This window comes from Leguminivora glycinivorella, chromosome 15 (genome assembly GCF_023078275.1).
Source record: "Leguminivora glycinivorella isolate SPB_JAAS2020 chromosome 15, LegGlyc_1.1, whole genome shotgun sequence".
Lineage (NCBI taxonomy): Eukaryota > Metazoa > Arthropoda > Insecta > Lepidoptera > Tortricidae > Leguminivora > Leguminivora glycinivorella.
Window position 1 is genome coordinate 15,002,721 of NC_062985.1, and position 23,745 is coordinate 15,026,465.

At 37.1% G+C, this 23,745-nt stretch overlaps 1 protein-coding gene across 1 annotated transcript in view; it reads right to left on the reverse strand.

Annotated features, from left to right (window-relative positions):
• LOC125233914 (protein CEPU-1-like) overlaps positions 1 to 23,745 on the reverse strand; it is a 116,099-nt gene that overhangs the window by 69,734 nt on the left and 22,620 nt on the right. The window contains exon 2 of the mRNA XM_048140086.1: positions 8,555 to 8,727. Within this exon, the coding sequence (XP_047996043.1) occupies positions 8,555 to 8,727 (173 nt within the window). The remainder of the gene's footprint in view (positions 1 to 8,554; positions 8,728 to 23,745) is intronic.

Sequence of the window (23,745 nt, forward strand, 5' to 3'; positions counted from 1 at the left end):
ACCACAGTATAATGAAGATTACTATCGTACAGTATGGCCACTCCCGCTCCCGCTGAAAGTGCCACCCACCCCCTCTCGGTTACCTCATATTTCACTCATACAAGCATAGTATGCGTTCACCTACACGAGCTTAGACTGTGTGCTATTAGGAACGCGCCTCTTTCACATATTTGATCGCTAGTGTCCGAGGTGTGGTTGAACCCAATTACGATATTGTTCAAGCATATACAAAGTGCAAACGGGACTTAATCGCGTATTATTATGTTTCTAATACTGACCTCCTTCTGCCTGAAGTGCGGGTAGTTCGAAAAACTCGTACAGCTAGAAGAAGGAAGATGTCAACTTAAGCCAGTCTGCTTCGAGACCACGGGGACAATGCCGTCCTTAAAAGGTCGGAGTTCAGTGTTAAAAACATAATAATACGCGGTTAAGTCCCGTTTGTAGTTTTTAAATATGTGTAAAAATCGTGTAAGTTTAAATCTGTGTATATAATGTGTGTAGCTTTAATAAATTTAGGACAAACAATTATACATTAATTATTTACAATTTAGTAAATAATTAATGTATAATTGCCAATATTGCCATACCCTACCGGGGTGCCATGCGACCTCCTTCGTATTGTAACATCTTTAATGTAATAGGTACCATGGTTTGCAATAAATTATATTGATTGATTGATTGATTGATATTCAAAGTAAGAGTGTAGTATAATGCATGCTCTTACGGTAGATGTCGCTATAGATCCCATTGACCAATATGGTGGAAAATTTATCTGGTTGAAGCCTTTTTTGGCTCAGTCGGTAGAGCGATGGATTGATCCTGGGGCCGTGAGTTCAAATCTCACCCAAGGCAGTAATTTTCCACTTTTAAATTTATTTTAAGCCTAGTGACATCATCGATTGCAGTCGTTGTTGCTTGTCAAAAAGTAAAACATACATGTATGTTTTATAACTAGCTAGGCTAGACACAAATAGACTATAATATCCAGAAAATATTATTATAGGTACATTCGAAAAAAATTGGTATTTATATTTAAAAAAATGCGTAACCATAATAATCCTCCAATAATAATTCCTAATTCCTACGCCGAGTCAGACGACGCAACGGAGCCACGCTGTTACGTCGTCGCCCAAATCTAATGTTTAATTTGTTTATGTTTTGTATTATTTATCGTTTGTGTCTTGTTTTGTATTTTGTAGTTTCACAGTGCCTTAATGTAAACTGTAATGTTGTGCTACTCTTTGATTAAATAAATAAATAATATGGACTAATAATGTAATAATTATGCTTCAACAATTTCTTACTTGGGTGCAACGGTAAATAGAAATGCCCTGGTATTTGAAGCCCGGCAGTATTTCCATGATATTTAAGGGCAGGCAGTTTTCCATGCGTTCGTTCTGACTGTCACTCACAGTCTCGTGCTTCACTTCGATTTATTCTGAAACGTTCGGGTTAAACGCTAAATTTCAGATTAATCCTATTTTCTGTTGCCTTGTGGATTTTGAATTTCTGTAAGTTTTGGGAATATTTGTAGTATGTAGTGGATCGATTTTCATGAAACATGGCTAACAACACTCCCGGCGAAGTCAGTTTTAAACAAAAAAATACTAAATCTAAATCAGTTCATCCGTTCGGGAGCTGCTACGATGCCACAGACAGACAGACACGTAAAACTTATAACACTCCATCGTTTTGCATCTTGGGTTAAAAAAGGAACCAATAAAATAGCCGGCAGGGAAAGAATTATATAATTAAAACAAAATGCCTGTGTGGTGACGGGTTAAGAATTTCACCACTCCCTTTCTTCCCGTGGGTGTCGTAAAAGGCGACTGTGGGATATGGGTTAAATTGTGGCGTAGGCGAGAGGCTGGTAACCTGTCACTGCAATGTCACAGTTTCATTTTCTTTCAACCCCTTACTTGCCAAGAGTGGCACTGAAGCTTTAGTAGTTTCATGTGCTCTGCCTACCCCTTTATAGGATACAGGCGTGATTGTATGTATGTATGTAATTAAAACAAAATATGCACATAAAAATTAACAAACCACAAACCATAAACAAAATGTATATATAAAATAATAAGAATGTTTACAATGTATAAGTAGTCCACGAACGTATTAAAGACACTGGTGGAATACCCATTTTTTATACATTTCACGATATTTCTAAATTTCTATAGATATAATCACAATACTTTTGTTACTAAGCTCAATACTCCAGTAAAAGATTCACGAAAATATTTTATTTAAAACTTCCGTTCGTTCGGACTTGATTGAATGCCCGCCCTAAAGAAGTTTCTCGAAGAAAAGTTTATGAAAGGCGAATTTCCAATACCAGTGAAGCGTAAATTTGAGGATAGTTTATCTTACCGAAGGCCTGCTGCGAAATTGAAAGCACCGAGGGGTCAAATGCCCTCTGGTAAAGATGTGCAGAAGACATCATTAGATCTTTTTGTGTCCCAGGGCACTGTGGTTTTATGAATTCGGAGAATTTCTTCATGAGCTCATGATAATATGCTGAAATTGTTTTAGGTATGCGACCATTGTATCGCTTCAATAGGAAGCAGTTTACATACGTACATACGAGTACAATAGACTAGTTTCCGACTAGTCAAATCAGCTTCTTTTTAAGAACTGTCAAAACGATTTGGTAATATGGAATAACTATGAAATACTGAGGAGTAACGTCACGGTCAATTCATTTACTTTACATCTTTCTCTTTGACTTATTAAATGGAAATTATGTTTAAACATAACTACTGTCCATATTTTTCTTCTAATTATGTGGTGCTTTATTTCGTGCACTGCATAAAATATTTTATTTTAAGTATAGGAAACTAGCCCACTGCAATCACGCCTGCATCCCATAAAGAGCTTAACAGAGCACATACTTACGCTTGTTTGATACAAATAAATATTTCATTCATTCATTTATTCATTCATTCATTCATTCATTCATTCTTTCATTCATTAATTCTTTCATTCATTCACTCATTCATTCATTCATTCATTCATCATTCATTCACTCATTCATGAAACTACTCAAGTTTCAGTGTAATACACGGTGCACGGTAAGAGCATATTCCTGATCCCAGTTTAAGACTGAACTGTCATTTACACTTTTCTAGATTTCGCCTAGTTTCAGAGTTACGACCAATTGAAAAAAAAAAAAAATTTCTTATTGTTACTCAGTACAAAAGGCTTTTTTAACGATGTTGATGCCATTATGGAGAATAAATAACTAATCTCACTATCCTCATTGATAGGATGTCCAAAAGTACGAAATAAAAGCTTTCAAAAATGAGGTTTTTAGAAAAAAAAACGTCAAAATTTGAAGTGCTAGTTTTATGAATAACATTTACTTTTTATGTGAAAATACATTCGAAAACAGTAAAAAAAAAAGAAAAAAAAATGTTTGGCAAAATTTCCTCATGTGAATTAAAAAAAATCTTTCCTTTAGCCTCAGAAATGCGTGGTTAAAACCTCTCGCAATGCTCACGAGCACCGTGTATAATAAAAATGTACTTTTGCTCGAACAGAAGCTCAGAAGTCCAAACTCGAGGTTCTATTCTATGGAACTTAATCTAAAACTCAACTCCAAGTATATCTAATTTTAGCTTTATGGCAATGAGAATTAAACGAAGCGCTGGTAGCCTAGCGGGTGAAGCGCTGGTAGCCTAGCAGGTGAAGCGCTGGTAGCCTAGCGGGTGAAGCGCTGGTAGCCTAGCGGGTGAAGCGCTGGTAGCCTAGCGGGTGAAGCGCTGGTAGCCTAGCGGGTGAAGCGCTGGTAGCCTAGCGGGTGAAGCGCTGGTAGCCTAGCGGTAAGTACGTGCGACTTTAGTTCCGGAGGTAGCGGGCGGGGAGGTTCGAACCGAATTTATGTGCGAAATGACATTTTATATTTGCCAGTCACTTTTCGGTGAAGGAAAACATCGTGAGGGAACCGGACTAATTCCAATAAGGTCTAGTTTACCCTTTCTTGTTAGGAGGTCAGATGGCAGTCGCTTTCGTAAAAACGTGCCTACGTCAAATCTTGGGATTCGTTTTCAAAGCGGACCCCAGGCTCCCATGAGCCGTGGCAAGCCGGGATAACGCAAGGAGGATGGTAATGAGAATTAAACAAGAAGTAAGTACCTTAAAGAATATAATTATATTAATTATACATGAATATCGAAGTTGTTATTTACCGCAAATATAATATATACCAGGAAACTCGCTGAGCCGAGCCGCCAACCTTAACGAGAAACCAAGTACTGCATGGATTACTGTCAATCTTCGGAAATTATTTATTGACTTATTATTGACAGAATAATAAAGCAGCTTTTTGAATATGGCGGGCGCATAATAATAATTTATTTTATCCTATGTAAGCGGTGGCACCCACTCAAGTCGGTAGGCGTTTTGCAAAAAAAAGATATTATTGTAAACGAGATTTTCAAAAATCCTGTTGTTTTTAGGCTCATTCTACTCAAAATCGACAGCACTGTTTATCGCACTAATAAAAAGATATTCTAAAATTCCAATACGTCCTTGAAATGCCACGTTGCTCCTTCCTAACAGGGAATAAAAGAAAAAATCCGAATAGGTGACTTAAAAAATATTAGTCCTCGTTTGTTACAACACACGAGTATGAGTAATATTGGACTAATATCTTTCGGGAATTGAGCCCCATGTATCTTATGTTAACGAGTCTAACAACGTCTAGAATTTAACGGAAATGAAGAAATAAAGGTATATTCGTATATTATGTCTTGTACAAGTAGTAGAAATTGCAGAACATTCCCAAAAAGCGGAAACATTCTTGAGAATGTTCGCAGAACATTCCCGCAACATGCAATTTATTTAGCACTTACGCTGCATCCCATTTGAGGCAGACTATAGGTTGTGCTGGCTCAGCAGCGGAGTCCGCGGCAAAGGCTAAGCACGCAAAGTACTCCGCGTTGGAATTGGCTTACGACTTTGTGCCGGTGGCGATTGAGACGGCGGGGCCTTGGGGCTCGGAGGCTCGCTCCTTTTTCAAAGAGTTAGGGCGTCGGTTGCGGGAGAGGGGCTGCGATCCTCGTTCTGGGTCGTATCTGGTCCAACAGGTCTCCATTGCCGTCCAGCGGGGTAATGCAGCGGGAATAATGGGGACTTTTGAGCCAGGTACGGTCCAGGGAGGAATATTTTAGTTATAATAACGTTTACGACCTACTTGATTTGTATTTATTATTTAAACAAGAGAATATACTTGAAATAATGTTTAAATGGGCATAATATAAAACTATATGTTATTATAGGTATAATATTGTCTATTACAGTTAGCTATTTTGTTGATAAGTGATAAGTTACCTAAATTCTCACTATAAGTTGCTTAAATTCTCACTATACTTCAGGGAACATTTCGACTTTCAGACTTCACAGTTTTAGTCCTGACTTTTTTAAATTAGGTACCGAACTATTATTTCTTGATGCCTGTTTTTGGTCATGCCAATAAAAAAAACAAACAAAATAAAAACAAAAAGATCGCTGTCAGGATCGAACCTGAGAACATCGGAATACGAAGCCAGCGCACTACCACGGGACTACGTCTTGACTTGCTGAGTTCGACGAAATTATGGTATAAACTACGAAGTTACTAAGTATTCTGATAAATTCTCGTTCTCAAGAACATTCTCAGAAGTTACCGAAAATTCTCATGAGGAATGTTCTGCAACTTTGGAAACTTCTCGACCGTGCATTGCTACAGTTGTACTTCACACTCGCTAAAAACCAAAACACGTGTAGAAGCTTTGCATGGAAAACTTTTTTTCGATATTACAGTTTCGAAGAAAAAAGTTTTTAAGTATCAGACAGGATATCCGATACATTTAGTTACTTACTTCGGCCACAGATCATATAATACTAGTACAGATACCTAATCCCATACCCTTTTGCCTACCATTCGCAACATACCCTGCTCAATTCCACTTGAGCAAGGCTACCGTAGCACCCACATCTTTTATTATTATTATTATATAGCTCTTTATTTCCAAACTTTTACCAAATTTAACTTAATGTATGTATTTTGTAGGTTTTGGTTAGCGTAGCGTTTATTTTGTTTGTTAGTTAGTAAACAGTATCTGTTTGTTTGGACGCCCAGTTTTGGGCAAAGGCCTCCTCCATGTCACGCCATTTGTGTCGGTCTCTAGCCGTTCTCTGCCATGTTGTGCCTGCCAGTTTTTGTATGTCGTCTTTCCAGCGCGTCTTCTGGTGACCACTGTTTCTTGTACTTTTCTTTGTAGCGTCTCTAGGGTACCATTGTATGATGCGCTCGCTCCAACGCCCGTCGTTTGCTCTAGCGATGTGTCCTGCCCATCTCCATTTCAGTTGGCATACTGTTTGTACTATATATCCTTTATTTTCGTAATACTTCTTATTCTCGAGCTTCTGTGTACCCACATCTATTATACCTATTTCGGAATTTATAAATAAACTTTATGGACTACGAGTCATCATTCGCTTGCCCTTATCCCAGTTACCTACTTGGGATCGGAACAGTATCCTTACTCTTCAATACCTCTCTATCTCTGTTTCATATCATCTCTGACGCAGTCCATCCATCTTGGATTATTCGTATACTTCAAAACTTTAGTTTCAATATTTACAAGCACAATTATGTCATTTTGTTCAACAATGTCACGTATTTAATCCAATTTGCAACAATACTACTGAAATACTACAACTTTAAATCTACAATGTAATTTAATTGTCCCTCCAGCGCTGTTTAGTGTTGATTGAACAAGCTCACTATTTCGGGCTTAAGCATACGGCAGTCTGTTAATTTGTTTACACGGTAAACATAAACGAGTGTGTAATAAAGCAATGCTGGGGTAGGATTAACAGGGATTGCGTACAAATCCAGCCTTTCGGTGGATTGGTGGATTGTTTCTGCCTAACAATTACGGGAGACTGTCGGAAAGCCTTCAGGTAAAGGATTGTATTGATGCTTATTTGTCTACTTGAGGCAATGCCTAAAGGTTTTAAATTGATAGATAATATGCTCCATATTTGAATTTGTAGAAAATGTTTATACCTCTTTTGAATACAAGAGTAGATGAAGTCAAGTTGCTACTCAACTTCAAAACTATAAAAATATCTACACAGGAAAATGGCGACTGCTAACATTCGTAGTAATGATCATCCATCCTCTAAATATAATGTCGTCAGCCTGGTGTGGCCGAATTTTGCCATGTGTGTGTGTGTGTTCGTGTGTGCGGAGCAAGCGTACTTTCCATTTTTAGGGTTCCGTAGTCAACTAGGAACCCTTATAGTTTCGCCATGTCTGTCTGTCCGTCCGTCCGTCCGTCCGTTCGTCCGTCCGTCCGTCCGTCCGCGGATAATCTCAGTAACTGTAAGCACTAGAAAGCTGAAATTTAGTACCAATATGCATATCAATCACGCCAACAAAGTGCAAAAATAAAAAATGGAAAAAAATGTTTTATTAGGGTACCCCCCCACCCCTACATGTAAAGTGGGGGCGGATATTTTTTTTTATTCTAACCCCGACGTGTGATATATTGTTGGATAGGTATTTAAAAATGAAGAAGGGTTTACTAAGATCGTTTTTTGATAATATCAATATTTTCGGAAATAATCGCTTCTAAAGGAAAAAAAAGTGCGTCCCCCCCCTCTAACTTTTGAACCCTATGTTCAAAAAATATGAAAAAAATCACAATAGTAGATCTTTATAAAACTTTCTAGGAAAATTGTTTTGAACTTGATAGGTTCAGTAGTTTTTGAGAAAAATACGGAAAACTACGGAACCCTACACTGAGCGTGGCCCGACACGCTCTTGGCCGGTTTTTTAAATGATTTATTGGAAAGCATACAGACAATAATACATTTTACACTGACATAAAATAATAAAGTTCCAAGAAATGGCTTCACCTCAGCATATTTGTCATTTAAAATTAGGCACCTCATTTAGGTTTTAAAAGAAATATAGCGAAACTGAGTCCGTGAAATTTTCAGAATAAAATATGGCGCGTGGTATCCATAACACTGTGCTTTTACTGGTATATGCAAACGGAAACGAAATCCTTTTCGTGCCGAGCGAAATTGGTTTGATAAATAAAACAGCTTCCCTGCCTATGTTTTCGTTTGTTTTTGGAAGCTGCGAAATTGTAGCCTTTTAGTTGCACACGCCATATTCTTGAAACGGTCATTGTCAGTTTACCATTATTTTATTCTAATACCTAAACATTAGTACAATAGTATTGAGACTAAAGTACGTAAAACAAAAGTGATTAACTTTAGTAAATGATGTGTCAGCAAGCAGATTGGTAATTTATGTACGCGTAGCGACACCGTTCAGGCCTACTCGCCTGAGCGTCGTTGTATCTTTTTTTTGTGAAAGATATTGCTTTTATCGTTAATTTAACTACTATTAACACTTTCGCTACCAAGAACCCGACTGTCGGGCACACCGCTCGTAGAAGCGTAGCCGATTACATGGGTTTCCCCGTATGTAGCGAAAATGTCGTAGCGCCGCGTAGAGCCCGGTTTCGAAAGTGTTAAGTAAATATCAATATGATACCTTAAAGTCCCCCAAGTCGCGCACTGAGCAAGTGAGCACTGCCTCCCTGCCGATAGCGACAGTGACATTCTCAATGGGCCCAGCGAAGTCGGGCTCCGCATCGCGTAGCGACACCGTTGGGCCCACTCGGCTGAGGGGCGACGTTGTTTGGTGGCGGATACTGCTTTTCACCACTGGAACAAAAAAAAATGCTCTATATTAATTATGCTCTATGGTATCTGATAAAATTAAATTCTTAATGCTTTTTTATGATTGAGTTTTGATTTTTTTATTCTTCCTAACCGTACAGCCTCTATGTTGGGATGCGTAAATTGAATATTAGGGGCCCACATCTAGCGTCTCGCGAGCGTAGCGTCGGTTCTTACTTAATTGGATTATTGATCAAAAAGCACATTCGGGAAATATATACCATCAGACATTTTAATTTAATATTTGATCGTAAAAGGCATTCTGCATCAAAATGTAAAGGCGCCTAAAATGTAGTTTTTCTGCAGCTTCTGTAGGGGAGATCCGCCATGAAACGGACATTTAACTTTGACGCAAGATTACATACTGCAGTTAAAAACTTAGGAACTTGTTAACTATTCTTATACATTTCGGATATACTATAGTATAATTGTTAATACACCATATTTAATGAAACTTCATTTTTAGTGAGAAAAACCTATATTTGATTTATCTAATTTATGTCCGTTTCATAACGCATGTAATAGAATTGAATCGGACAGTGGGTGTCTTGAAATGGACAAGGAACCAATGCTTTACTTTGAGGCACATAAATACTCAATGTTTCACAAAGTTACTGCTTTTACATAATGATAAACTGAGGTCATAATTATAATTAACGACTACAAAAACTCCACAGCAGACTATACTGTAGCTTTTTCTGGACGAATCCTCTTCTTTGGCGGCATCTGATAGTGATGAAAATAAATAAAACCAGTTTAATAAAAAGTACAGTAACTATAATATGCAGGAATAATGAAGCGGACATTGACTGGTACATTAATGTACGTTCGTTTTAATGTGATGATACCTGTCCGATTCATTGCGCATCTAACATTTTACCCAAATTCCAAATAATTAAGTATTGATAAGATTATGTCTCACCACATTTTATTTTCTTGAGAATGTATCGCAACTAAGTACAACCATTACAATTGTAGTTTAAGGTTTGATGGAATTTTAAATCAGTTTGCAAATATACGACATTTTTTACTAAACTCGCGCGGTTCTACAATGTGCGAAATAGTGAACTAAGTAATGACCGCCGGGATCTGTCATTATTGTGGGCTTACCTATGGTAATCAGCGTTGCCAAGAACCATAAGACATGAACATGTTCTCTTCGATTTCTTAAAGATATCGATAGTGTCCGTTTCATAACCCGTCCGTTTCATATCTGATTCCCCTATGCATTTGTACCAAAAAAAATACCATATTTATTTTTAAGAAAAAATATGGTGATTTTCGGTACGCTGACAATGATTCGCAAACGGCTTTTATGACCAATCGTCGGCGTCGATTTGCTACGCTGCTCCGAATCGCTTAATATTTTTCGGACAATCAGAAGGTGCCCGTAGAACGACATTTTAATTTATAATAAAATATAACTCAACTCATTGCAACGAAAGCAATTTGATTTCTTACATTAAAAATACATATTAAACTTACAAAAAAAACTTTAACTATGAACTAATAAATTAAATTTAAACTAAATTTGCCTATTAAATAAAACCCTATCAATAAAAAATAGAACCTAAGTCGGAGTCAGCCGGTAGGGTGCCCAGAAGGCTGGCTGGGCAAGATAATAATTATGCTCCAGCCTTCCGGTTACCCGACGCGTCTATTAGGCGTTTGGCCAGCTCTGTGAAAATGTCGTGCGCGCCCTGACCAGTGACCTCCTTTCTTACAAGAATTTACAGTTGATACTTGCTACATAAAAAAAAGAAAAAAAACTTTTCATTTTTAGATCCTAACATTTTTCTTTCTTGTTTTTAAACATTTTTTTTTAGCACGAACCAATCGGAAAATGTTACAAATAAAGATCGTACGGACGAGAACTCCCCAGAGTCAAGGCAAATCTACACTAGCGCTGCGACTGACTGCTGTGAATTATATATCTCATGTTCCAAGTGTGAAGTCTGAGGCTAGAGGAACCGCGTTTATTATTAATAACTGTCAAGTGGGAAATGTCCCGACATTTCCTGGATATCGTTAAAAAATGCAACGAGGTCCTACAGGCGAAAATGGAATAGAGGAGCGGTAATAACGTTTTGAAACTTTTAAAGTTTATGTAGTAGGTACCTGTATTACTATTTTATTTTGTACCTACCTACACGCACATTCGTGAGAGGTTAATAAAGAAACTGTATATATAGAAAAAAACATTTAATCACATCGGAAGACAGACAGACAAATTAACAGTGAGAAGCTATAATCGACATTATTGATTACGACATCCTTAAAATCTGTGTTACAAAACACTGATTTAAACTTTCACGATTATTACACATAATTATTTTTAAAAAACGAAACGTTCTGAAATGTTGGAGGTCAGTTTAATATGTAGTCATACGCGAATAAGTCCCGATTTTTAAAAATAAAAATTTGTGTTGTCAGTAAATGTCAATACTTCTCATCGTATAGTTTTTATTTACACGGACACATAAGGGGCAAAACATTTTTACGGCTTTCATCACACAACCCGAAAATATCACTGAGCCTGTATTTTATCAGAAAAACTCACAGCCCGAGAAAGGATTGCATTAAGTAAAAAAATACGACGATTCCATTTTCGTCTCCCGCATAAAGCAGGATTTAGCGTTATCATAAATACCGATCACTTATGAATCCCTCACTTCGCTCCGTGTGGGTCATCCGCGTGCAAAGATATAGGAAACGGACACATAAAGAAGAAATTTATGTGATACTAGCTTTTACCCGCGGCTTCGCCCGCGTACTAATCTAATCTTGTTTTCCCATAGTAACTTTGGACCCCCACTTCACCCCCTCAGAAGGTGAATTTTGAAAAATCCTTAGTGCTCCTCTACACCTTATAAGGAACCTACGTGCGAAATTTGGAATCTCTCAGCGGTTTCGGCTGCGCGTAGACAAGTTAGTCAGTCAGTTTCTTCTTTTATATTTTATCAATTTAAAAATATGGGCAAAATTGTCAAAAGTGCAGCATAAAGTAGCCTATGTCAGTCTCCGTCTCTTCAAGTATCTCCACTTAAAAAATGACGACAATTCGTCGCTCCGTTTTGCCGTGAAAGACGGACAAACAAACTCACGCATTTATAAAATTATAATATTAGTATGGATTGTCGACCCTCATTCAAGGAGGTCGGACCCTATTCAAATTAGACTTACGATTTACGATATATGTTTCCGCGCCGATTCTTGCCTCGGAATAGGGCACTGAACGTGATTTTCGACGGTCGATTAGGTAACAGAATACAGAATTGGATTTCAAGCTTGAACAGAAAAGGTCAAGATAGGTCCGTGTTGTGCTTTATGATTGCTCCGGGGATTATTCAAATCGAATCATTCTACCTGTATCTGTTGGCATGTGCAAATGTATAGGTATGTTTTGTTTGTTCTCTATCTATATTCGGATGTTAAAAAAAAGGTGTAACAGTTTACTGTAGTGTTTTGTTCTACCCCGTATCGCGGTTTTGGACTAATCTTCCATATAGGTAATTTTGCGTTACTAGTGCGGCGAAGTAGTAAGTACCTTAGATAGATAGATATTTATTCATAAAACAATGTCAATTGTGTTTGAATACATTGGTACATTTACATATTATTTCATTGAAAATACAAGTAGGATTATAACATAGCATTAAATAAGGTCTTAAGATATTTACACCGATTTTTACAATAAAAACATCACAAAATAAAACGAAAGAATTTAAAAGATCTAAAGTCGTCAATATCATACAAACATTTATTTTATCAATTACCCAAGTATTTTTTTAACCTACAGCTAAAAATCTTATGGCTAATAATTCCCTTTAGCTCATTTGGCATTCTATTGAAGAGTCGCACGGTTTGCACTCTGGTAGTGTGCTCAACCTTAATTACCAATGTCTCAAATGTAAATTAAGTGCTCACTTTAATTTTTGGTTACACAATATGTAGGTATAAGTATATAACATTTGGTTACACATATATAAACCATCACTAACTGATTTCAACTGTTAGTATTATTCTAAGGACCTATTTTTACGCGCGCGTACAAACATACGATCAAAGACATATGTAACTCCGTATAGACAGATAAAGTCTAAGAAAAAAACCTACCTCAGGACCATACAAAAAAAGGTACGGTGGCCTAGATGGCGTTACACCTTTGGGGGACGCTCGGGTAGATGGCGCTAATATTAATAGTTGACGTTTTAGCACATATCAAGCTAAGAATATGGGCCAAATTGTCAAAACTGAGGTTAAAAAGTTTTAAGCCTGTGTCGAGAGATGGCAGTCTGTGGACTGTGATTACACATTTTACTTTGACAGTAACTCTATAATACTCGATCCTCTTTGATACGATTTTAGTTACATTGCGGACTGTTAAGATTGAATACTTTTAACATACCGATAAAATACCGCAATGTACCTACTACTCGTATACAAGTTACTAAGAGTACAAACAACATTCTAAATATTTGGATAGGTACGAGTATACTACACAGTAATAATGATACGTGATTCACGTTTATTGATTATCCATGAAGTAAACAGAAATCGGCTAATTGTGCCTAATCAACGTTCATTTTCATACCTATTGATATACTAGACGGAATTTCATTTGGCTTGTCAACAAAGCTGGTTACAATAATTAGTATGTTGTGTGCGTCGCTTCAGTTTAAAGCGTATATGTAAATCGGGGAATGATCCGTACGGACAGTTCATTTTTAGGGTTCCGTAGTCAACTTTCGCCATGTCTGTCTGTCCGTCCGTACGTCCGTCCGTCCGTCCGCGGATAATCTCAGTGACCGATAGCACTAGAAAGCTGAAATTTGGTACCAATATGTATATCAATCACGCCGACAAAGTGGTAAAATAAAAAGTGAAATAAAATTCTTTGTTGGGGTACATGTAAAGTGGGGACTGTTTTTTTTTTCATTCCAACCCCAACGTGTGATATATTGTTGGATAGGTATTTAAAAATTAATAAGGGTTTACTAAAATCGTTTTTATGATAATATTAATATTTTCGGAAATAATCGCTGCTAAAGGAAAAAAAAGTGTGTGTCCCCCTCTAACTTTTGAACCATATGTTTAAAAATATGAAAAAAATCATAAAAGTAGAACTTTACAAACACTTTCTAGGAAAATTGTTTTTAACTTGATAGGTTCAGTAGTTTTCGAGAAAAATACGGAAAACTACGGAACCCTACACTGAGCGTGGCCCGACACGCTCTTGGCCGGTTTTTGTAGGGAGAAACTGTCACTATGCGACCCATAGGAGGAAAGGGGGTGGTGAAATTCATAGCTGTAAAAATACGGGAAAATCTCTTAACGGCGGTGGTAAGATAGTACAAATATCGATAGTAGATATGGTAAAATTACCATATAATTTATTTAATTAATAATCCAAATGTTCATATTATAACAGCGTGTAAGCCTACGGGTGATAATAAATTAATTAAGAGGTGGTTTTAAGTTAATATTGATTTTCACCCAATTTTATTATTTTCTCAACAGCAAATTGTTTACTTTAAAATTGGTTTATTTTAGTGAGTAGGTACCTATATAGGTACTCACTAAATATACGTTTCTGCTATATACATCTCCAACAGCAAAACGGATGAGCTGCATCGAATGCCCAATCGATAAGGGCTTAAAATTTTATGTTCCGTGCTGCGTCGGAAATTATGCTCATATCCTCGTTCCATTTTGCATTTATCTTTGAGCTTAGTCGGCACTTTCCGGGATTATACCTAAGCTCATTTTTGAATTGGAGAAAAAATGAGAAAATTCACATGTTCAGAAGGCAATTCTGATACATTTTGAATACCGGTTCAAGCGCTCTGAGTTCCAACGACCACGGTACCGCGGTGGCCTACCAGATGTTTGGTACAAGCATATGACTCGCCTGGTGATAAGAATCGCTACTCGTTGTCTCGCGTTCATCTGCAAGCCTAGAATGGACGGCTGTCTGTCATTTATTACTATGTCTATCACGTGCTAACTAATATGTACAGTCAACCAATTAGAACCCTAGGCCACTCTACAACCGTATCAAAATGACAAGCAGTAAGAGATTTCTTACAATCTGATTTATAACGTTACTATTACATAGTCCTACGGTTCCAATTGGTTGACTGTACACGAGTGACAAGAACCCGACTATGATACGGCACTAATCTTTGTAACAATATTCCGGGTACAGTACAGTTGCACGTGTAAGCTATATATATTTTTATAGATATTTCCTCAGTTGTAAATCTTTCGTTTCCGATGTCATTACCAATTTAATGATAAAGAAAATCTACTGTTTCCCTTTCTGTAAATTGTTGACCTTTCTTTTAGGGAATACTATTACTGAGTCTCTTTCTTAATACGGTGTCAGACAAGGTTACCGCCTTCCTCGTGGTAAGGACGGTTCCGTATTGATCGGATTGTTTTATGAAGACTCAACTGACCCTTTAGCACAACTTGTCGCGCGCGAGTCTATACTTCAAGCGCATAAATTAAGTATGAACTTGCGCGCGACAAAGCGAGTTGTGCTAGAGGGGATCTGTAATATTTACGCACGTTACTGACCCTTTGAAAACCTCGCAGATTTGTTATTTCAGGAAACCTATACCTTCGAGATAATGTGAGTGGAGTTTGTCCCACTAATAAAAATCCATGAATAGTTTAACTTCTACCGGCCCTTTAGATATTCTTCATTCGTGAAATGTGGTACAGTGTTGGAAATAGGTAGGTGAGGTGGGGGAAGATTGGAGGGTTTTTCATGCGGGATAAGGTAGAAAGCCGCCTTTGCAATGCTTCGTTATACTGAACATATTTCGTCTTAACCCTCAAGAAAAACCCTTCAATCTTCTCCCACTCTGCCTTATTCATAATAATAGATTTACTTTGGAAAACAAAAACAAGATATTGAATTATATCAGTGCCTTGCTACCTACTGTATACTTTATTATTTTTTGCCTTCAAAAGGGTTGTGTTCTTATTACACCTCCATACCGAGGTTTTCCCGAGCGTCTGAAAAGCTCTTCAAAAGGTATAGATTTATAAAAGATCAGCAACGCGTATGTAACACTTCAAAAGCCACCAAAATAAAACGTTTACAACATTCTCAAAAAAAAAAAACCCGGTTAAAAATAGAATCACCCGTCTGCCGCGACCGATAGCACTTCAGCTAATCTTTCCTCTGATTGTGAGACGTTCCTCACAATTTTTACGACGCCATTATGGCTCTCTACGACCGAGTGTGTTAAATTGGGAAGCCGATGGGAAACCAGCCTGTTATTCTTACAGCGGTCAAGAGATACGGCCCAATTCAAATTTTAAAATACATACATATGCTTTAGCGCTGGCAGCCTAGCGGTAAGTACGTGCGACTTTCGTTCCGAAGGTCGCGGGTTCGAACCCCGGCTGGCACCAATGAGTTTTTAGGAATTTGTGTGCGAAATGTCATTTGATATTTGCCAGTCGCTTTTCGGTGAAGGAAAACATCGTGGGGAAACCGGGCTAATTCCAATAAGGTCTAGTTTACCCTTCGGGTTGGAAGGTCAGATGGCAGTCGCTTTCGTAAAAACTAGTGCCTACGCCAAATCTTGGGATTAGGTTGTCAATGCGGTCCCCAGGCTCCCATGAGCCGTGACAAATGCCGGGACAGCGCAAGGAGGATGATGATGACATATGCTTTAGCGTCTATTTCAGACGATTTATGGTGCAATGTCCTAAACGTTGTTTTTGATGGCTAATGAACAGACCAATGCGAGAGCAACATACTTTGCCACATATTGCTGACAAGGGAAGCTTGCAACCGATTGTGACGTTACGTTACGGTGGTTTTTTTTTCCTTTTGTCTGCAAGTGCCGCTGACAAATTTTAGAAAATCCAAGTTTGATAGATAACAGTTCAGGGTCGAATTGTGGTGCTTTTTTTAATAGATCTAGGTAGGTAAGGTATTCAATTATTTAATTTAGGGTCATTATGTGCGCCGTCTTAACAGACTGTTGCTCAGCTGTTATTCTCACACCTTTCTGCAGTGTTTCAGGCCGGATAATCTTCTTCAAACTTTCGAAAGAAGAGCGCACTCCCATCATCTCACTTCCAAACTCCTGTTGCGGGTTTCATGGGCGGCGGTAAACGCTTAGACATTAGGATATCCTTTTCTGGTTTGCCTCCTATATTGTAAAGATCTTCTTTAACTGGTTTATTTTCAGTGCCAGCGTCTTAGAATAACACTGTATTTCGGTGTTCAGCTTATAGGTAGTTACGTAACTATCCCGTTTAGTGAATTTCTTGAAGACGTTATCTTAATCAGGGTATCTTGTGTTACAAACGCCGCGCGCTCATTAAGGAATAGTGGAGCTTCGTGCTAAATTTAAACAATATTTAATTATATAGTTTTTTTCGGTTTATTGTAAAATAATAAAGATTTTCATATGGTTTATACCGTACAGAGCATTGTCTTCCTCGGTGGAAGGTCTACAAAGAATTAATAACACCTGTTCTAACAGCTTTCCATCCAGGGATAACAGTGGCAGTTTAATTTTCTAGGATTCTATTCTTGATAAAATCTCTGTATTTTTTTTTATAAATTGGCTGACTCTTGGCCACAGACTAGCCAAAGGCAAAGACGTGCCCTATGATAGTGTGAGCTCGCCCAGAAGATGCCTGTTTAGGTACCCTTGATGTGAAGTCTGCCGGGTTATATGAGGAAATATAGCTGTCCGTAAGGAATTCTACTCCTAGGCATTGCGCACAAGAAAAGAAGAAGCAAAAGCGTTTCGTGCTAATTCGCGGAATATTTACCAAGTAAGGTGTGAGACCCGTGTTTCATTCAGGTTTCCATGTAGGTCATATCTATTGTTACGTGACAAAATCAATTAGTCATTACGTTTTTAAGATTTTATACACATTTAATTCTACTTTGTTTACATACAATAAATGCAATGCTTTGAAATAAAATAATATTAAACGAAAATATCTTTACTTAACATAATTCGTGTGTGCACGACAGAAAGGAATGTTTTGATTGAAACGAGTTGCGAATGTTCTCTTCGCACGTGCATTGAACGAGGGTTTTCTCAACACTTTCTCTCTTTAAGTTTAGATATAGGCACCTAGAGTACCACTTCTCGCACTAGTGCGATAGATACTGAACATATTATTTTTAATAAAAAAACCGTGAATATTCGCAACAGACTGATTTATTTGACAAGCAACGGTACTCAATAAGTTTCATACATTGGGAGCATATATGGCGCTAGCAGTCAGTAATCAACTACAATTTACATAATTTGATATACATACCAATAATTTTGTATTCTATTTTCATTTTGCAGTATCTAAATTCTTTATTTTCTCAAAAGCCATAGCGTGAAAATCCTTTTTCTAGTTTTATGTGGATTTTTTACTAGAACGTTAATCCTGTAAGAGTAGGTACAAAAACCGTTTTTTATCATGTTGTCATTTTTTCTTTCTCTCCATTCGGTTTGGAGAAAAAAGCATTTTCCGAATATTTTTGAACAGCATTTTTTATTAACACGCTTTTATTAGGTCGTCGTGTATGTAACTATGTATGTAATGGAATCTAAGGAAGCTAATTTAACCATCTTCCAGGAGTCGTAGCGTAATGAAAATTGGCAGCTATATGTAGTTCCGATGACAATACAATAATATGGTACTGTTGAGCTGATCTGATGATGGAGTCGGAAGATATGAACTGGAACTACATGATGGAACATCGTATCATAGCCGTTTTTGGGTTTCTTAGAAAAGTCTTGTAATGAACTTTGACTACAATTAGGTTTCAAGGTCTGATGATGAAGCCGAAAGATATGAACTGGAACTACATGATGGAACGTCGTATCATAGCTGTTTTTGGGTTTCTTAGAAAAGTCTTGTAATGAACTTTGACTACGATTAGGTTTCAAGGTCTGATGATGGAGCCGGAAGATATGAACTGGAACTACATGATGGAACATCGTATCATAGCTGTTTTTGGGCTTCTTAGGAAAGTCTTGTAATGAACTTTGACTACAATTAGGTTTCAAGGTCTGATGATGGAGCCGGAAGATATGAGCTGGAACTACATGATGGAACATCGTGTCATAGCTGTTTTTGGGCTTCTTAGAAAAGTCTTGTAATGAACTTTGACTTCGATTAGGTTTCAAGGTCTGATGATGGAGCCGGAAGATATGAACTGGAACTACATGATGGAACATCGTATCATAGCTGTTTTTGGGCTTCTTAGAAAAGTCTTGTAATGAACTTTGACTACGATTAGGTTTCAAGGTCTGATGATGGAGCCGGAAGATATGAACTGGAACTACATGATGGAACATCGTATCATAGCTGTTTTTGGGCTTCTTAGAAAAGTCTTGTAATGAACTATGACTACGATTAGGTTTCAAGGCCTGATGATGGTGCCGGAAGATAAAAGGAAGCATGAAAGAAAGATCAACGTAGTATTTAAAATAAGTTGGGTTAGCGTTTTCTTGTGACCTTTCAGAGCAAACAAAGGGGGCTCGGGGGGCGAAGCCCCCCGCATAAAAGAAAGATCAACGTTGTATTTAAAATAAGTTGGGTTAAGGTTTTCTTGTGATCCTTAAGAGTAAAGAAAAGGGGGGCTCGGGGGGCGAAGCCCCCCGCATAAAAGAAAGATTAACGTAGTATTTAAAATAAGGGGTTAGCGTTTTCTTGTGACCTTTCAGAGCAAACAAATGGGGGCTCGGGGGGCGAAGCCCCCGCATGAAAGAAAGATCAACGTAGTATTTAAGATAAGTTGGGTTAGCGTTTTCTTGTGACCTTTAAGAGCAAACAAAGGGGGGCTCGGGGGGCGAAGCCCCCGCATGAAAGAAAGATCAACGTAGTATTTAAGATAAGTTGGGTTAGCGTTGTCTTGTGACCTTTAAGAGCAAACAAAGGGGGGCTCGGGGGGCGAAGCCCCCCGCATGAAAGAAAGATCAACGTAGTATTTAAGATAAGTTGGGTTAGCGTTTTCTTGTGACCTTTAAGAGCAAACAAAGGGGGGCTCGGGGGGCGAAGCCCCCGCATAAAATAAAGATCAACGTAGTATTTAAAATAAGTTGGGTTAGGGTTTTCTTGTGACCCTTAAGAGTAACGAAAAGGAGGGCTCGGGGGACGAAGCCCCCCCGCATAAATGAAAGATCAACGTAGTATTTAAAATAAGGTGGGTTAGCGTTTTCTTGTGACCTTTAAAAGCAAACAAAGGGGGGCTCGGGGGGCGAAGCCCCCCGCATGAAAGAAAGATCAACGTAGTATTTAAGATAAGTTGGGTTAGCGTTGTCTTTTGACCTTTAAGAGCAAACAAAGAGGGGCTCGGGTGGCGAAGCCCCCCGCATAAAAGAAAGATCAACGTTGTATTTAAAATAAGTTGGGTAATGGTTTTCCTGTGACCCTTAAGAGCAAATAAAGGGGGGCTCTACAAAAAAGAAATACTTAAATTTTGTTTGAATTAGTTGAAATGTGACAATATTTTCTAATCGAGTCAAACAAAATCCCACTAGCTGAGAGCTTCAAAACAATGTATGGCGAAAGTATGTCTCTCTAATGTCTTCAAAAAGTCCGCGATGGCACATGTCTATATTGTCTATCTTTTACGGATAACTTACTAGGTATAAACATTTTTATGATAATACCGTAATAAGAAGGTAGCCGCTAGTTATTATTAAGTAGCAATTAGCAATAAGTACACGTTAAGCCACAAATGGCATGTAAAATCCGCCTACTTGAAATAAATTTATGTATAAATGTTAAAAGTATTTCATTATTAATGACTAAAAAGTATAAAATAAATTAATAGTTTAAAAAACACTATAAAACACGCTTTTATAAATGCACGTAAAAGCCAAAAATAAATTATGGATCGTTCAAGTTGTCTCTATTTGTGAGCTGAAGTTTAAAAACTATGTGTTTTAATTATAATATTTGATTGTAAAAGCGTGGGGCGCTGGAACAGGAAAGACTTTCTTGTAAACAAATACTAATCCGAACTTCCTGGCGAATGAAGTTGCATAAGAACATAACGTTTACATATGCCGCCTAAGGGTTACCAAAGAGAACCAAAGATATCTCGTCCACGAACAAGAACTCTGCATCCTGCAGTTAGCGCGTCAATCTGTGTAACCTCCTTCCCGTAACATAGCATAATTTGATTTATCAGCAAGTTATACAAAAAGTCTTTCCTGTTCCAGCGCCCCACGCTTTTACAATCAAATATTATAATTAAAAGCACATAGTTTTTAAACTTCAGCTCACAAATAGAGACAACTTGAACGATCCATAATTTATTTTTGGCTTTTACGTGCATTTATAAAAGCGTGTTTTATAGTGTTTTTTAAACTATTAATTTATTTTAATAACCAATCAGATTTTTTTTCCAACGCTGTCATAAAGCTTAAAAATAACTTCCAATTTTATTTCAACATTATAAGTATCAAAATCTGTACCACATTTTTAAAAAAATCCATAAAATAAAAACGGACCCATTATAAAGCTTACAATAACTTTACTAATGCGCGCACGTAAAGTTCTCCGCGATTTTAATGGCCGCTCTTACATGCCATCAATCTATTCCGAATGCTTTCAGCGCCACCCATCGTAATGAGCGGTTACATTAATCATGATTGTAAACAAAGTGATACTTCAAAATGCAATTAAGGTTTAACAGACTATACTGACGGTTTAAGGTTTACAGACTATATGCGACGACATGAACTAAAACAACATAGGATAGGAGTACCTAAATTATTTATTATTTCCTTTATTTATCTTTTTTCTTATGCTAGGTTTTTTACAATATGAGTATAAAAGTAAAATAAAAAAACATTATTTATTATTATTATTTATTTGTTAGCCTGTTATGTCCCACTGCTGGGCAAAGGTCTCCCCTCTCTTTCTTCCACGCGTCTCGGTTTAAGACAATGTTTGGCCAATCTTCACGAAAGACGTCAAGATGTCAAGACGTCGTACCTAAATATTAAGGTTAAATAGATATTTGAATTTAATTGCATACTTTTAGAAAAAGAGTACTAAACCCTATGAAAAGTATACATTTCTTTTGGTTATACCCAATTATTTTGAAACATATTTGAATTAATAATTAAAAAAAATGATTAAATCCAAAATTATTTAACGTATAGCCAACTATTTAGTCCACGCATCAAGGTCTTCCTCGTGTCAAATATAATTATATGTACATTAATATATACCTTCTAGACCAAATAATATATAAGTAATATTATTACCTAATGCCTAATCAATTTATGTGGTTTCAACCGGTTGGAGATAAATTAATTGAATGTATAAACTATAATTACAATGTATCAAATTCAATTCTAATTAATATGTATTAAGTATATTTAGAAAATAATCCACATTTCACTGAATTAAACTTTCACGATTATTACACATAATTATTTTTAAAATCGGGACTTAATCGCGTATAACTACATTCAAGCCAGTCTTCTCCGAGACCACGGGGACAACGCCGTCCTTGAAACGTTGGAGGTTAGTTTAATATGTAGTTATACGCGATTAAGTCCCGATTTTAAAAATAACTAATCCACATTTATTTGGAATAATACATCAGGCTTTCATGAGCCGTGGTAAATATAACGCAAAATAAAAAGTCATAACCTACTGGACTTAGCGTCTATTTCAAATAATTTATGGTGTAATGTCCGAGAAACATCGCGTTTGGTGGCTAAACAGGGTACTTAGCCAACTGGCACAAACGCTCACGAAACGAAACGCTCGTAGATATCTATCTTTATCGACCATACGTATTGCCACGACAGAGCAAGACTACCTTTCGCGGCGTAACGTTTTCGCTACGGCACCTGACCTATGCGAGAGCGAAATATTTGCCACCAGCTGACAAGGGAAGCTTGTAACCGATTACCACATTTCGCTACTTGTAGTGCGAGAAGTCATGTCACCCAATGCATGGGAGATCTATATCTACATTAATGATCTGCCATATCTTGTAAAGACCCACCATGATATAGTATTGTTTGCAGATGATACTTCCCTTATTTTCAAAGTCAAACGTCAGCAACAAACTTGTGAAAATGTAAACAATGCTATTTCCGAAGTAGTTAATTGGTTTAGTGTTAATAACTTATTGTTAAATGAGAAAAAAACTAAATGTATTAAGTTTGTAACGAGTAATGCTAAAAATGAACAAGCAAGTGTCGTTGTGAAGGATGAGGAATTGGAACTGGTAGATAGTACAGTTTTTCTTGGCATAACTTTAGATTCTAAACTTCAGTGGGGTCCCCATATTGCTACCCTCTCGAATAGACTGAGCTCTGCAGCATTTGCAGTGAGCAAGATCCGTCAGTTAACAGACGTGGAAACAGCTCGATTAGTTTATTTTAGTTACTTTCACAGCATTATGTCATATGGTATTTTACTATGGGGCAGTGCTTCAGAGATAAATACCATATTTGTTCTGCAGAAGAGGGCTATTCGAGCAATATACAAAATGAACCATAGAGACTCACTTAGAGATAAGTTTAAGGACATTAATATAATGACAGTGCATTGTCAATATATTTATGAGAATATTATGTATGTACATAAAAACATTTGTAAATTTAAGAAAAACTGTGATGTACATAATATAAACACTAGAAATAAGCATAAGCTTGCAGTGCCCTTCACTCGGCTCCATAAAATTAAAAAATCATTCATGGGTAATTGTGTAAGATTTTATAACAAACTTCCTAATGCCATCACTGAACTGTCTTTTAATCGATTTAAACATTATGTAAAGCGTATACTGATCTCTAAAGCCTACTACAGCACACAAGACTACATGAATGATGAAACACCGTGGGATACAAGTATTGTTGAAAACCATTAATTATATAGCTTATTAATGATGATAATTATTGATAATTCAATGTATTTTTATACAATTTTTTTGACATTTAGAATTTATTCTAGAAGTTTTTATACTAGTATTTTTTTATACAA